Below are 16,201 nucleotides of genomic sequence, written 5' to 3'. Positions count from 1 at the left end.
GCCTTATAGTAGATAACAATACCAGAGCACACTGTTTAGAAATGTCTTGGTCTCACTTTGCTCTGCAAGCAAGTTCAGGGAGTTAACAATCAAAACTGCCTCATGTATTTAAACTTTGTGCAGTGGGTCATATAAACATTCTTTGAGTTAAATGGTGTAATAGATCTAAAAATCTCTTACCCGCTTTCTTTTCTCTCTGAGATGTATCACGCTGTGATATAAATACCCACAGTATTTTACAGGACAATGAACTTAGCTTTTTCTAAGGCCAGTAACTTTTGCTGATTAGTGGAAATCTAGAGAGCTGTAAAATGGCTGTTTGACACTATCTTGGGGCTCTTAGAAGTACATTTAGAACGTATTTTAAGTTTCAATGTGTTCATAGTTCTAAAACAAAACAAAAAAATGTATGGATGTATAGTATCCATGAATCAATGTATCCATGAATAGTCATATAAAGGATAAAGCACACCCAAAACCTACGACCAAGGGAACTACTAATTGTGACAAATAGCCAACCTAGAAAACTTGTAATATTTAATTTTCATCTGTTTATTTCTTTTTTTTCCTACCCTTCTAGGGATGGGCCAGTTGAATAGAAGTTTGAGATGATGGGTTAAAACTTTTAGTAATTTATTCATTCTTGCCCTAATACAGTATGTTCCTGTTGGTCACATACCTTATCTGCTGTGCTGGGGACTTTTTTTCTCTTCCCCTGTTTTCATTTTTTTCATTACAGAACCTGTGATGTCATCAAAGTTCTATTAACTCAACCATAGCTATAAAAGCACATTATCATTGTACAAATGCTCTAGTGTTCATTACTAGGAATGTGACTTGGTTCGGGATTTGCCTTATCTCTGTCTCAACTGCTCTAGCCTGCCAGGTCTCTCTCAGAAGAGTCCTAGAAAATGAAGACATTAAATACTGTTGGGATCCAGTGACATTCCTCTCTTCAGTCCTCACAGAGTGGGCCTGAAAAGCAAGCCTCCACTTATTTCGGTTCTAATAAAGACTGAACAATGGGTGGCTGTGTGCAAAGGCTTTTTCCCTATCCAGTCTATAGTCATTATCCAAGGAATCTCCATTCACATGAGGATAATGCACAGGGCCTCTCTCCTTGTTTAGACTATAGCTAACTCTATCTTAAGACCCTCTCTCATTTTCTTTCTGGCATTTTAATCCTTAGACTTACAGAGCTACCCAAGAATTAAATAAATTAAGTTAGAAGAAAATGCTGATATCTCTAACTCATGGAATGCTAACATAAAGGTATCTCGGTTTTTTTTTTTTTTTTTTTTTTTTTTTTTCCTCCAGATGCTATCTATACTTATGCTAAGCATCTTCAGAGACACCATGCATGATCTTCATTCTGAATCCCAGGAAGAATTCTGGAAAGCAATTACCTACCTCTTGATATTTTCTCTGTCAGATATTACCTAAAGGTTTTTATTTTTAATTTACTCTCCTCTGGACACAGTTCTTTTTGGGGTTGAGAAAAGTTTATTTTCAGAACTAAAAATTAGCTTTTTGCCCAAGCAAAAAGATGAGATGGTATTTTCAAGGAAATGTCTTCTTACAAATTTGACAGTTTTTATTTTTTTTTAATTGCTTAGTGAATACTGAATTCACTGATAAAAATAAAGGCATGCCTTTTGGTAATTTATGAAGAGCATGAAACAAAGTCTGAAGTTTTTTGGACCATTGAAACCATTGTTACATTTATAAGACACCCAACACATAAATTAAAAAAAAAAAAAAAAATTTCAAGTCTGTACTCAGCGGCTGAATTTATTAAGTTGGTGCAAAAGTAATTGCAGTTTTTGCCACTAAAAGCTATGGTAAAACCAAAGGTAAGTCATCCACTGGCCAATACAGTAAGTAATACATAACTATATAGTGGGAAACACTGGAAACTGAAAATGGAAATCCAGAGTTTGGCCAATAATATTAGTGACCTTTTTGTTTTTCTGAGACAGAGTCTCGCTCTGTCGCCCAGGCTGGAATGCAGTGGCCTGATCTCAGCTCACTGTAAACTCCGCCTCCTGGGTTCACGCCATTCTCCTGCCTCAGCCTCCCAAGTAGTTGGGACAACAGGCGCCCGCCACCGCACCCAGCTAATTTTTGGTATTTTTAGTAGAGACGGGGTTTCACTGTGTTAGCCAAGATGGTCTCGATCTCCTGACCTTGTGATCTGCCCGCCGTGGCCTCCCAAAGTGCTGGGATTACAGGCGCCAGCCACCGTGCCCAGCTTTACTGATTTAATTTTAACTCAATTTCTCCTAGAAAGTTTACTGGGCTCCTGACTGCTAATAGAATAAATTCCAAATTATGCAACGCAAATTATAGAATTTACATAGTCAGTGAACTTGGGTTTTCTCTCCATAGTCACTTTCAATTTTAGATTTGGTCTTTTCAACAAAAGAAGGATGACTACAGGAAGTTGGTTAAATTATGGAAATACTACTCACACATTAACTTGAAATTTCTATAAAAAATACATAGGGAATGAAAATAGTTGATTTCAGTGTAGATTTGGAATTTTCTTGGGGGTATCAATTTTATCTTTGGTAGTTTTGTCTTCCATTTACACAGACAGTTGAAGGTTGGCTCTAACAAGAATAAGAATAAATCACTAATAAATTTTTCTTTCAGAATTAGTGGATAATTTTATACTGCACAATCTTAGTTGTTCCTCAAAGAAATTCTGAAAAAAAATTAGCAAAATAAATGTTATCATTTTGATGTGCCTCCATTTTTACATGTGGAAATGAATTAATCTCTAAAGACTTCATTTTTTATAAAATATTTTTAACTTGTGTTGTTTCATATGAGAGACGTCCAGTTCAAAATAGTCTAAATTTTTTTAATAAAAGGAATTTATTGACTCAGGTAACTGTGAACTCCTAGTGTGAAGTTTGTTTTAGTCAAGGCTGACACAGGACATCAAACTCTGTGTTCCACTTCTCAGCATTCCTTCCAGCTGTGAGTTGCCCTCATAGTCCTCTGTGGTAGAATGAAATGCAATCAGAGTGATGGTGACTGACAACTGCAGATTTACATAATCCAAAATGTGTAACTTCAGAGAAAGATAATTTATGTCTCTTAACTCAGTGTATCCACAGTGGGAAGCCATTGATTACTCCACATCATGTCTTCGAGACCATAAAGTTCTATGAATAATCAACATTGGGTCCTATGGATTTCTTTTCTGGCACAGAAACAGTGTGTATCTTCCAACAAGTGACATTATGAATCCAAATAAGTTTTTTAAGAGTCAAAGTCTCACTCTGTTCTCCAGACTGGGGTACAGTGATGCCACCATAGCTCACTGCAGATTTGAACTCCTGGGCTCAAGGGATCCTCCCATCTCAGTCTCCTGAGTAGCTGGGATAACAGACATGAGCCACTACATATGACTGAATCTAACTGTGAAAAATTACAGAGTACTTACTTTTAAATTAGTTTCACTTTTAAACTCTTCCTTGCCATAAGAAACACAGAATAAGATTCACCACTTAAATGTGTATCCAATATCTCAAACTTAACATGTCCAGAACTGAGATTCCCCAAATCTGCTCTTCCACAATCTCTACTTTAGTTGATGCCTACTACATTTCCCCTTGCTATTTAGACAAAAATACTTATGGTCATCCTTAACTTTTACCATTCCTTATAGCTAATCCATAGTAAACTCTGTTGGCTCTATGGGTGTCCATAATCTGGGCAGTTTATAAACAACAGACATATTTTTCTCATGTTCTGGAGACTGAGAAGTTTATGATCAGTGTGTTGGTAGATTCAGTGTTTGGTGAGAGCCTGGTTTATGGTTCATAGATGTTGGCTTTTTGCTGTGTTCTCTCATGGTCAAAGGGGAGAATGAGCTCCTCTGGGTTTATTTTATAAGGAATAAATAAATGAATAAATAGAACAAGTAGAATAGAATTCATGAATATAATTTGTAAAATAAATCCAGTGTTCTCTCACCATCTGCTATGGTACCACGTGACATTAACATATCATTATCTTATGCCTGGATTATTGTAACAGCTTCTTTTTTTTTTTTTTTTCCACATGAAAGTTTTTAGTTTATTAATCTGCTTGTGAAAAATCCAAAATGGACACAGGTAGCCTTTACTGCAGCACCTTTACTCTTTCGGCTGTGATCCAATCTCCAGCTCACTTTTTGCCAGCACCAACATTGGCCTTTGCAGTCCCCCTGACTTTCTTCATTCTGTTCTTGCATTCCTTTCGTTGCTTTCTTGAGGTCTTTTTCTTCTCATACAGGCCATGTCTTGCAAGTCTATGTTTGGGTTCATTTTTCTTTGCATAATCCAGGGAGTCATAAATCATGCCAAAGCCAGTTGTCTTGCCACCACCAAAATGAGTTCTGAATCCAAATACAAAGATGACATCCGGTGTGGTCTTGTACATTTTGGCTAGTTTTTCCTGAATTTCTGTCTTAGGCACTGTTGCCTTCCCAGGGTGAAGGACGTCAATGACCATTTGTTTCCTCTGAAGTAGTCGGTTGGACATGAACTTTCTAGTGCGGATAGTTACGGTGTCGTTCATGATGGCTGCCTCTGTAACAGCTTCTTAACTGGTCTTCCTACTGCCATGCTTAGCCTCTTTCAATGTATGTCTTCCACACACCAAGAGTCTTCCCTTACAATCTACCTTCAGTCACATAACCCTCTGCTCAGCATTCTCCAGTGGCATCCCATCTCATTTAGAGTAAAAACCAAAGTTTTTAAATGACCTAATAAGACCCTTTATGAACTTGCTCCTAGTTCCCTTGCTGATAACATCTACCAATATATTCCCCTATATCCCTCTGCTGCAGTCTCATGGGCTTCCTTGTTCTTGAACATATCAGCCCTCCTCCTGACCTATGGCTCTTGTATTTGTTGGAATCTCTGCCTGGAATTCTCACCCCCAAATTCTCCATTCCTTACTTTGGTCATCTTTAACTTTCCCTTCTTACTATTATCTTCCTTAGCTAGCCTACGTAAAATTGCATCCCATCAGTTTCTGGCCTCTTCCCTACCTAATTTTTCTCCTTATCATTAGTTATTTAATTACCTTGTCTCTTCCATGTAGGCACCATATATAGAATAGTCCCTGTCAGGCCGGCCGCGGTGGCTCACGCCTGTAATCCGAGCATTTTGGGAGGCCGAAGTAGGTGGATCACCTGAGGTCAAGAGTTTGAGACCAGCCTGGCCAACATGGTGAAACTCCATCTCTACTAAAAATACAAATATGAGCCAGGCGTGGTGGTGGGCACCTGTAGTCCCAGCTACTCGGGAAACTGAAGCAGGAGAATCACTTGAACCTGGGAGGCGGAGGTTGCAGTGAGCCAAGATTGCACCATTGCACTCCAGCCTGGGCGACAGACACTCTGTCTCTAAAGGAAAAAAAAAAAAAAAAAAAAAAAAAAAGAGTAGTGCCTGTCACATAGTGGGCATTCAATAAATATCTGCAGAATAAGTGGATGAATGAGTGAATAAATGGCTGAGGAAGAGGCGTTGAAGATTGTTGACATCATAAGAGGTCATAAGAAGTTAGATCACAGAAAAGTGAATTCAGCTCACAATAGACCATATGGTCTAGGTCTCAAAGTACATCAGGCAATGATGGAACAAATTCACTTATAGTATACAATGATTGGCATTTACATATATGGCTATGAGCATCTTGCCTTTCTACTTCTTCTCTATTATTGGAGTTTCTCAGTGATATTTGATAGAGGCATCTTCCTGCTGTGATCTGTTTTAGTTTGTATGTATGTACTGCAGCAAATAGTCACTCTTCTCACCTTTATTACTGGTGATAAAGGAGAAGTAGAGGAAGATGTGAACAAATATAAAGAGGAGAAGTAACTGGCACACTTTTGTAGTTTATAAATTATTTAGGTGATAATATTATTTATAAGGCTGATCTATTCAGTTTATTGCCTTTATATAAACAGGAATTAGGGTTGTATCATTACAATAGCAGCTCGTTACAACTCTCAAAAGAATTTTTCAGCATTATTTATTGGTAACTTAAGCTAAAATTATGAACAATGTTAAGGTCTAATAAAATAATTTTAAAAACGAACCATCTTTAAAAATTTCCACTTATTATTGCTCTTTTGTTCTGATAAATGTTGCCCCCATAGTTAGCAGAGAACTAACAACCTTAGGCACCCTTGTAATAACTATAATTTGTTACAGCTAACTAACCATTTCTCTTTGTGGATTAGTTTGAGGGTTGCATGTGGCATATGTTAATCTGCAGCAACCTTTCCAAAGATGTTGAATTATGAGCTTTGCAAGACTCTTTTGATGCCTAATTTCATCCAGCTTTACAATTTGCCAGGTTGTATTTTTTTCTTCTTCTAGCGAATGAGCAGTCTGCTAGTTCTTGCCCCCCAACTCTGAACCCCCATGCATTTAAGATTATCCCTCAGTCTTTGTTTTTCCAAAGTTTTTCTATGATGTACCTAATGTGATTTCCTTCATGTTTATCCTAGTCAGTTTTGTAGGGCTTCTTGGCTTCTCAGGTTGATATCTTTTGACAGTTTTGGAAAATTCTCAGCCAGTGTCTGTTCGAATGTGATCACTGCCTGTTGTCTCCCTCCTCCCTTCCAGGAATCCGATGATATTCCTTATTGGAATGTTTTACTGAGACCCATATATATCTTAGCCTCTTTTGCACACTTTTCATCATTTTTGCTCTCTGAGTAATCCCAGTATTTCCCACTGACCTATTTTAGAGTTCATAATCCTATCTCCTGCTCTTAAACCCATCTATTGAGATACTAAATTCTGTAATTGCATTTTTAGTTATAGAGTTTCCATTAGATTATTTCTGTATCTGTCATTTATGTTTTAAACATATAAATCAAATTTCATATCTGATAACTTCACTAACTGGGTCATCTATACATCTGTTGATTATGTATACTTTTGTCCCTTGGGTCCTGTCTCTTAAAATGTTTAGTAATTTTTAATATAGTAACTAACATTGTATGTACAAAAATTTAGAGACTCTAAATGGTGCTATATTTATAGAAAGTTCATTCTCCTCTGGCAGATACATATAGTAGGGGCTCTATCTACCAATATTCCATCAAACTCTGGTTCTTCCCAATATGGTGTGGTCCTCCAAGGATTCCAATAGGGAACTTGTAGTCTTTATTATACTACATTTTAGACTGTGATTTATATTGTATTATGTTGATGGAAAAGTAATTTTTTTTTGCTATTACTTTTAATGGCAAAAACCAGAATTACTTTTGCACCAACCTAATAGTCCTTTGCCCATGAACAGTTTAATAATTTGACTGACATCTAAAGTGGAAATCCACTAGTATTGGGCTTAGTTCCTTTTCATTCCCACGTCTCCAAGATAGTGGATCTCAAGTCCTAGATGTTTGGCAATCCTATACTCCAACTTTTGTCTGTTCATCTCTTTAAGATTACCAAAAGCTCTGTTGGCTTCCTTGCCTTCCTTCCCAGCAGAGGCCACAGGGGTCTCTAACTCTTGAATTACAGCTCACATCTCTGCATTGGCCTTCCTACTAAGATTCTCGTCTTTCAAGTGCTGGTTGTCTCAGTAGCTCTCTGATACCTTCAAACAGACGTTTTTTTGGTTTTAATTTTGGGTTTTATTACCCATAATAAATCTGTTTTCCCTAGTTGTCCTTAGCAAGAGCAATACTCCACTGCATTTAGAAGTGGAATTCTGGATTTAAATTTCTAAAGTAAATTTTTATTTCTAAAATGGTAGTTAATTTTTTTGGCCCCTGAAATGTTTGCCTTCTATAAGTCTTGAGCAGCATCATTCAATAGAAATAAATGGAAGTCCCAAATGCAAGACCCATATGCTGTTCGATTTTCCAGTAACCACAATTTTTAAAAGTAAAAGTGAAATTAATTTTGTAATATATTTTATTTAACCCAAACTATCTCAAATATCATCATTCAATATATTATCAATATAAAAATTAACCATACATTTTACATCTTTTTTTTTTCAAATTAAGTTTATGAAACCTGGTGTGCAACTTACACTCAATTAGATCTCAACTTGTGCTAGCCAGTGGCTACTGCATCTGAACATGCAGATGTAGATAGCCAAAAAGAGGTAAATTTAATAAAATTTTGAAGAAAAATGTAGCTTAAGTATATTTTGAAAAATAAAACCTGTTACTTTTGGTGATATTTCTGTTAATTAATTTTTTGTGTTTTATTTTTTCTAGATCTTTTTGAGACCTGGAGAAAAGTGAAGGTAGGACTGATTGATAACTTCTATTTATACAGAATTAAAAGAATATGAAAAGTTTAGATAAAGGAGCATAAATAAAAATCTTCTATTGGCAAACATTTCAGAAGTTTTTTTTGTTTTGTTTTGTTTTTTTTCAGAAAACAAAACACATACCAGTCTTTAATTTTTATTGCTTTGATATCTGCTTTAGTTGATTTCAGTATTTGTAGAATGCAGGCTACATGTTTAGATGACATTGGTAGACCACGGCTACCTACCCCGTGATACAAAAATCATATTTCTGGGCCTGAAATACCTTCCCAATTTATTTATAGCTACTGCCATATCTGTGGCAGATGATAAAGCCCTTAACTGTACAATTAGACAAAGAAAGAAATTAAAAAAAAAATCCTCAAGAGGTAAATAGCACTGAGAGAGGTAACACATTGACTTAAATTCTAAGAGAAAAATGGGGACTTTCTTGACCTTTCTTCTCACAGCTGTTAATGGTGATACAAGTAATCAAGTATTTAAGCAATAGAGGATGGAAAACAAATAGTCAAATGATACTTGCTAAGATTTACTGGGCACCTGTAACATTGTCTTATAGCTTCACAACAATCTCTAATGTAGGTGTTATAATTATTCTCAACCACATTTTGCAGATAAGGAAATCATGACACAGAAAGGGTATTTGTTTAGAGTTTCATGGCAAATAAATGATGAAACTGGAATTTTAACTGAGATTGACTTGCTCCCGACTCTGAAATCTGAACTGCTGCTCTCTATTGTCTCCCGCATATAACATACAATTTTGCCTTGACCTGGACTCCCTGTTAAAAACTGTGGCTTTTAATATTCTGTGTAATTCATTGCATAGAGATGTCAGAATGAATTTAGATCACCTATAAATACCTCCTGGAGATTATGTGAATCATGGTATTTTATCTTTGTAATTTTAAGGAATATTTGAATTATACTAGTTGAGAAAGACAGAGACAAAGGGTGTCAGTTTCCTGGGTTTTGAGTAGATAATGGCAAAGTTTCTCCTATAATTCAGGGCTCTCTGACAGCTAAGTCAATATTGAAAACTGTTAGGGTTAATATTCCTTTGCCTGTTATGCTCAACAGGGCATTATGTAGTGAATGATTCTCTTTCATACTCCAAGATATTGTGACATCAGACAGATTCAATTTTAGCCATAATTTCATTAAGATGAATCTGCTGGAAAGATAACCACGGACTGGACTGAACAGTATTATGAGTGAAGTGCTAATTCCATTTTCCCTAACTTTGTTCATATACCTTGTTCTTGTATTTCATTTAATGTAGCATAAGTCGCTTCAGCATTAGTAATGAACACTTTCAACAACCATATCGCTTCCATTTTCCACATTATGCTATGTCCTGTGTCTTCTAGAAGTTTCCTCTCCCTAGGGTCACTTGCTAATGCAGATCCTTCTCAATCTCTGATTTTCATGTGAATTTCTGTGCATATTAAAGGTGCCAGCCTGACAGATGAAACTGATCTCTCCCTAAGGAGTGGATGGAAGAGGGAGGCAACCTTCTATGTGTTAGCCTGCCAACATGGCTGCTTCTGGCGAGGGAGGAGACATGCTCCATCTGAAGCCTCTTTGCCAGTAGTATCTTTGCCAACTGTGTTTATGTGTCTGCTAGTCTTAAGTTCCAGAACTAATACAGAAGGAAAAAACTAGTAAAGAGCTTCCTTGGACTCCAGTCTAACTATCTTTATGTCCTCCTGCTTTACCAAAGCAACCTACTACGCCAATTTCGGTCCGGCGCTGTGGCTCACGCCTGTAATCCCAGCACTTTGGGAGGCCGAGGCAGGTGGATCACCAGGTCAGGAGATCGAGACCATCCTGGCTAACATGAGCAAACCCGTCTCTACTAAAAATACAAAAATTAGCTGGGCGTGCACGCGCCTGTAACCCCAGGTACTCGGGAGGCTGAGGCAGGAGAATCGCTTGAACCAGGGAGGCGGAGCTTGCAGTGAGCCGAGAGTTGGCCACTGCACTCCAGCCTGGAGACAGGGCGAGACTCCGCCTTAAAAAAAAAAAAAAAAAAAAAGAAAAAGAAAAGAAAAGAAAAGAAAAGAAATACTGCCAATTCCACTTCAGGTCTGGCGACTGATGTTACACATCTGTCTCTTCAGAAAACTAGATACCTCCTAAGAGTGCAGTGTCAATTCTGAGTGCTGACTTTTAAATTGAAGAGATGAGAATAGAAACTGAACTATTTGTCATCCATGAGTACTTTATTTTGCCTCGTTTGTAAATGAGAAGAAATTAATAAATACCAAAAATATTTGTGGTCAGATTGTTTTTAAATAAAATAACAATAAAAAGCTTGATGGGTTGTGGTATCACTGTAGCAAAGTAGTGGTTGCAAAATAATCTAGTCCTGAGATACCTAACATGATGCAATTCCAGAATTGAGGAACCCTAAGCATGGTATTGTAAACTCAGTTTTTCTTTCTATTTTTTTTTTATTTGACTCTGCAAATGAAGCGTACAATGAACTCCAAAAGGATAATCTCAGAAAAATAGTGCCTTTGGTAAGCAATCTCATAGCATGTATTCTATAGTCAACTAAACGCATGTGTATGTGTATTGTGTGTGTGTCCTATACTTTTTATCCTTGATAGAAGTGCCTATGAACATAAGTACATGTGAACAAAAAATTTTACTGTAGCAGTATTTATAAGTGTGGGGAAAAAGGAAACATTCTCAACATTCTTAAATAGGGAAATTACTGTTAATATCCATTTTGGAATAATTTTTCAGGTCATTATATTGCCATCTGATTATTTGTAGGTATGTACAATTTGTTTGAAAAGCAAATGGCATGTAATCAAATATATGATTCCCTTTTGATAAGCACAATGATTTAAGAACAACAAGCTCTTCCATCCATAATCCCTTTATGTGTGCAAATAATATCCTCATATGAGCATAGAGAAAGGCATGGAAAGAATCAATCCAAGGTATGAGAAAAGCCTATGCAAGAAAGGAAGTAAAGAAGACTTAGGGGAAAATGTTAAAAAAATAAAACAAGCAAACAAAGAGATATATATACTTGAGTTTATGAAAAGGCCATCAGGATGCTTGTATTATAAAATCCCTTAACTATCTCCTCCATTGCCTGCTATAATTTCTGAATTTTCCACTGTAAGAATAATTTCATAGGTTTTGTGAGTCTATACACGCAAATTTGTCTTTGAATGATGTCAATAAGAGCAATTTATTTTTATTACATTGATTTGTCATGTGAGGTAAATGAGACTGGGGGTATCTTTGACATGAGGTGTTCCTAGGAGGGAAATCTTAGCCGAATACACAGCTGTGGCAGATTCAGGCATCTCAAACTCAAGTGAGAATACTCAGAATAGAATGAATGCCCAATTTGCATATTTTTAGAAGAAAAATTTTTCTATCTCATGCCTCTATCTTCTTATTGGCCTGGTTTTTATAATGTATCACTCTATACTAATATTGTCAATGGAATGGGATTATTCTGATTGGCTTAAGCTAATCAACATTCTACCCCTCGAGCTGGGGAAGGACCAATGAAACAGATGGCTGCCTAATAACTAAACAATAGCAGAGTGAACAATAATAAGAAGGCTATAATAAGAAGCAATGGCTATGAAGCAGGCAACCAACGTTGTCCACCCAGCCTTCATTTTACCTCCTCTACTAAAGATGGTTTGCCTGAATGGCTGCCTTTCCTACTAGAGAGGATTAATATACTAAATATATATTGTTTATATATCCCATGCATTTACCACTTGAATACAATGCAAATGAACCTTGGTTTATATAACACTCAACAGTTTCGCTACATACTTTTTCTTTGACTTACTGTGAAACAAAGCTATCTTCAGGTGTTTGGGAGATTTCTTACCCGTGTACACTGCAAAAATACAGAGATAAATGTGAAATTGTTTCAGTAGATTCTTTATGAGGTTGTGCATGGCTTGGTGATTGACTCGTCGGTTGAATACAGAGGGAAAATTGGCCTTTGGATGTTTTTAACTATAGAAATAATGCTATAAAAATCAGTTGCAAGTCACATAGCTAAATTTCTAGTATTCAATTAAAAGATAATCATATCACACATAATAAAAGTGTCTTTTGTAAAATAGATAACATTTTAAAAATATACAGTTACTGATTTTGAAATTAAAGTGATGCTGCCAAAATTTACTTGCTCCAAATGACTTAAGCGAAAGACTTGTTACAAAAAAAAAATTAAAGGTGTTATGGCTGTCTCAAGAATCTAGTTAAGAGTTTGCTTCTGGCTGGGTGTGGTGGCTCATGCCTGTAATCCCAGCACTTTGGGAGGCTGAAGTGGGTGGATCACCTGAGGTCAAGAGTTTGAGACGCCTGGTCAACATGGCGAAAACCATCTCTACTAAAAATACAAAAAATTAACCGGGCATGGTGGTGTGCACTTGCAATCCCAGCTACTCGGGAGGCTGAGGCAGGAGAATCACTTGAAACCAGGAGCCAGAGGCTGCAGTGGGCTGAGATCATGCCACTGCACTCCAGCCTGGGTGACAGAGGGAGATTCCATCTCAATAAATAAATAAACAAATAGAAAAACAAATACAAATTTTAAAAAAGAGTTTTCTCATGTGGTGCATAGGGTCTGAAACCCACGCACAGAGATCTAGGGAGCTAAAGTTGCATCTTGGTTATAGAGGCAACAGTTTTGATTCCTCAGTGATGGTGACATCCAGGAGCGGTACGGTCCAAAAAACCTGGGAACTGGCCAACAACATGCAAGAAGCTCAGAGTATCCATGAAAGCTACAAATATGACAAGAAGCAGCAGCAAGAAATCTTGGCAGCAAAGCCCTGGGTTACCAATCACCATTACTTTAAAGTACTGCAAAATCTCAGCATTGGCTCTATTGAAGATGGTGATGCATGCCAGATCGGGGGCAACTTGGAAGTGATGGGTTTGATGCCAGGAAAGGAGCCACAATTATTATGGGCAGTTTTACTTTGCCTGTGGAGGACACTGAAACCCAAGAAAATTCTCAGGCTGCTGCATATGAGTACATGGCCACATACATAGAAAATGCCAAAAAGGTTGGCTACCTTAAAAATGCAATCGGATGATATTATAGGCACCCTGGCCATGGCTGCTGCCCTTCTGGCATCATGTTAGTACTTGTTAGTACATGTTAGTACATGTTAGCGGTTCCAGGAACCTTTTACAGCAGTGGTGATTGATCCAACAAGAACAATATCTGCAGGGAAAGTGAATCTTGATACCTTAAGGACATACTCAAAGGGCTACAAACCTCCTGATGAAGGACCTTCTGAATACCGGACTATCCCGCTTAATAAAATAGAAGACTTTGGTGTACACTGCAAACAATACTATGCCTTAGAAGTCTTGTATTTCAAATTCTCTTTGGGCTGCGAATTGCTTCAGTTTCTGTGGAATAAATATTGGGTGGGTACACTGAGTTTCATTGTTGGGTTTAGAAGCACATGATCGAAAATCAGAAGACAAACGTGCCAAAGCCAACAGAGACAGCAGTAAAACTACAATAGAAGCTATCCATGGATTGACGTGTCAAGTTATTAAGGATAAACTGATCAGAGTAACATCTCTTAAACAGTCACTGAGAAGGGCTTTTGCCCAAAAGACAATATGAGAAAAATACTCAAGTAACACTTTAAATCTAGTTACCCAATATCGGATTAAAAGTATAAGGTTCTCTGACCTGTCTTGAATACTAACATCCTGTAATAAAACTCTTTAAAAATTTTAAAAATAGCCTTTTTTTTTTTTTTTTGGCTTCTCTTTTTTTGCACAAATTCATTGGTCTACATTAGCCACCTTTTGATTTAGGTTTTTCCCCTCTAATTTCCCCTTTTTTGAAAACTAGAGAAAACTGGAGAAACAAGACTTCATTATCAAGTACTCTTGTCAAGGTTATATCGGAGCATTGAAATTACTGACCACATTTATTCTCATAATTTTTCAGAACCCTATAACTTTAGAGGAGGGTTTTTATATTAGTCCTGACTTCTAATTTTAAAATATTGGATAGCTAATGAGTTTTAATAACAAAGCAAATACTGGATTAAGCTTTAGATAAATGGATTTCATAGAAATCAAATACTTATCTGTGTAGAGCTTGTATCATATTTGCTTTTGATATAAAATTTAAATCAATATTTATTGCATTTAGTTTTAACTAATCTTCATTTTGAAAGCCAAATAATCAAAAATAAAAACAGCTGACAAAAGCTCATTTTACTTAAAGAAAGTATGGTGAGTATAAAATGGTTTTAAACATCTTTCAGAAAATAGAATGCAAAATTATAAGTTTTTATGTATAAATGTATAAGAGAAATTTTATCTGAAACACTTAAATATTACTACAAATTTTATTCAAATGCTTGATTGATATCCATGTAATTGTTGAAGTACAATTGACAGTTGTGCACCTCTGCTGATTTCTTTTCTATGAAACGTATCTCAGATTTTGGCATTCTCTCTCTCTCTTTTTATTTACTGGTAATCTTGTAAATGGTAAACTTGAATATGGGTAGTTGGGAAACCCTTAGTTTTCTAGAAGGTATCTATTTAGGGAAACACAAGGGTTGGATCAAATCTCTTGGAATTCTTCTGAATGTTAAATCATAATAATCTGTACTGTGTTGCAACATAGACTAGTTATAATCTATATTCTTTTCAGAAGTATAATCTTGTATTCAGTGTGTCCCAGTGTTTCTTACAAAAGCTAAACTGAAAGAAATAATGCTGATGCAAGATCACTTGGAAGATATACAGTGCATCTATTATTTTAGATAAGAGTATACTCCTGAATTTAGCCAAAACATGATAGCCCACTTGTAGGATGGCATTTCCCCAAGTGGATGTTGGTAAGAAACATGGGACTAAGGAGAAGACACTATGACAAATTTCTGAAGTCCTTTGTACTGCTTATTATAAGGGTGTGGTATTAATAGATGACACTGTTTAATGCATGATACTGTACAATGTCCTTTTAACGAGTATCCTTGAAGAAATTTATTTCTCATTCTGCTATCATGAATCTGCCCTTCTCTGAGTATTTGGTTTTGCTTTTGTTTAAAAACATTGATAACCCAATCATATGATCAACCAAATTCTTCATTTTAAGTCAGTTCATAGCCAACTTTTAGTAATTGCATTGGATAATGACATATATTTTATAAGGTTCTCATTTTTAACTTTTTTTTTCTTGGGTTAATCTTTTTATTATAATTTATTTTATTTTGCTTTATCTTGTATATATTTTAAGTTTCTTTTAAGCTATTTTGGATCAATGTCCAATATACATAATTTGGGGCAGAATGAGAGAGAGAAGAAGAAAGAAGAGAAAGGAAGGGAAAGGAAGAAAAGGGAGAATTCGGTTCTGTATTTCTCCATCATAAGTTATAGGCTTCATCATAAGTTATACAAAGGGGATAGTAGAAATAGAATTGGCGATTTCTCCTTCAGTTTACAACAACGTATTTTTTTCTGTGAAAATGTAAGAAATTTCTGTAAATTTGTTAAATGATATTCACATTAACTTTAAAGAAAGCTGTTGGACTCGATCAAAATAGATAAATTTCAAATCAAAACAAAAATTGGAGGTTTTCAGAAGTCAATAAACAGATTTTTATCTTCGTCTTTTTTGGTTTAAAATTTTTTTTTTGTAGATACATGAGCTCACTATGTTGTCCAGGCTGGTCTTAAACTCCTGGCCTCAAGAGATACTCTCGCGCTGGCCTCCCAAAGTGATGGGATTACAGGTATGAGCCCTTGCACCCAGCTTATCATAGGTTTTTAATAGGTAGCTTAATAGTTTATTTAACTACTAGCCTGAGCAGGCTAGTTTTGGGAATTAAAATTGGATATTAATTATATCAATTCTAAA

General features: G+C 36.1%; 1 protein-coding gene and 1 pseudogene across 1 annotated transcript; one reads left to right on the top strand and one right to left on the bottom strand.

Annotated features, from left to right (window-relative positions):
• Positions 1-4,078: 4,078 nt before the first annotated feature.
• On the bottom strand, positions 4,079-4,578 carry LOC126952100 (40S ribosomal protein S24-like). Its single transcript, XM_050786398.1, has one exon. The coding sequence runs from the start codon at positions 4,570-4,572 to the stop codon at positions 4,180-4,182; it is 393 nt and encodes a 130-aa protein (XP_050642355.1). The 5' UTR covers positions 4,573-4,578; the 3' UTR covers positions 4,079-4,179.
• An 8,421-nt stretch (positions 4,579-12,999) lies between these two features.
• LOC126953424 (COP9 signalosome complex subunit 5-like) lies at positions 13,000-13,942 on the top strand (annotated as a pseudogene).
• Positions 13,943-16,201: the final 2,259 nt, after the last annotated feature.

Source organism: Macaca thibetana, chromosome 4 (genome assembly GCF_024542745.1).
Source record: "Macaca thibetana thibetana isolate TM-01 chromosome 4, ASM2454274v1, whole genome shotgun sequence".
In the NCBI taxonomy this organism is placed as follows: Eukaryota; Metazoa; Chordata; class Mammalia; order Primates; family Cercopithecidae; genus Macaca; species Macaca thibetana.
Note: the sequence above shows the minus strand (reverse complement) of the source record. Positions and strands in the feature narration are given on the sequence as shown.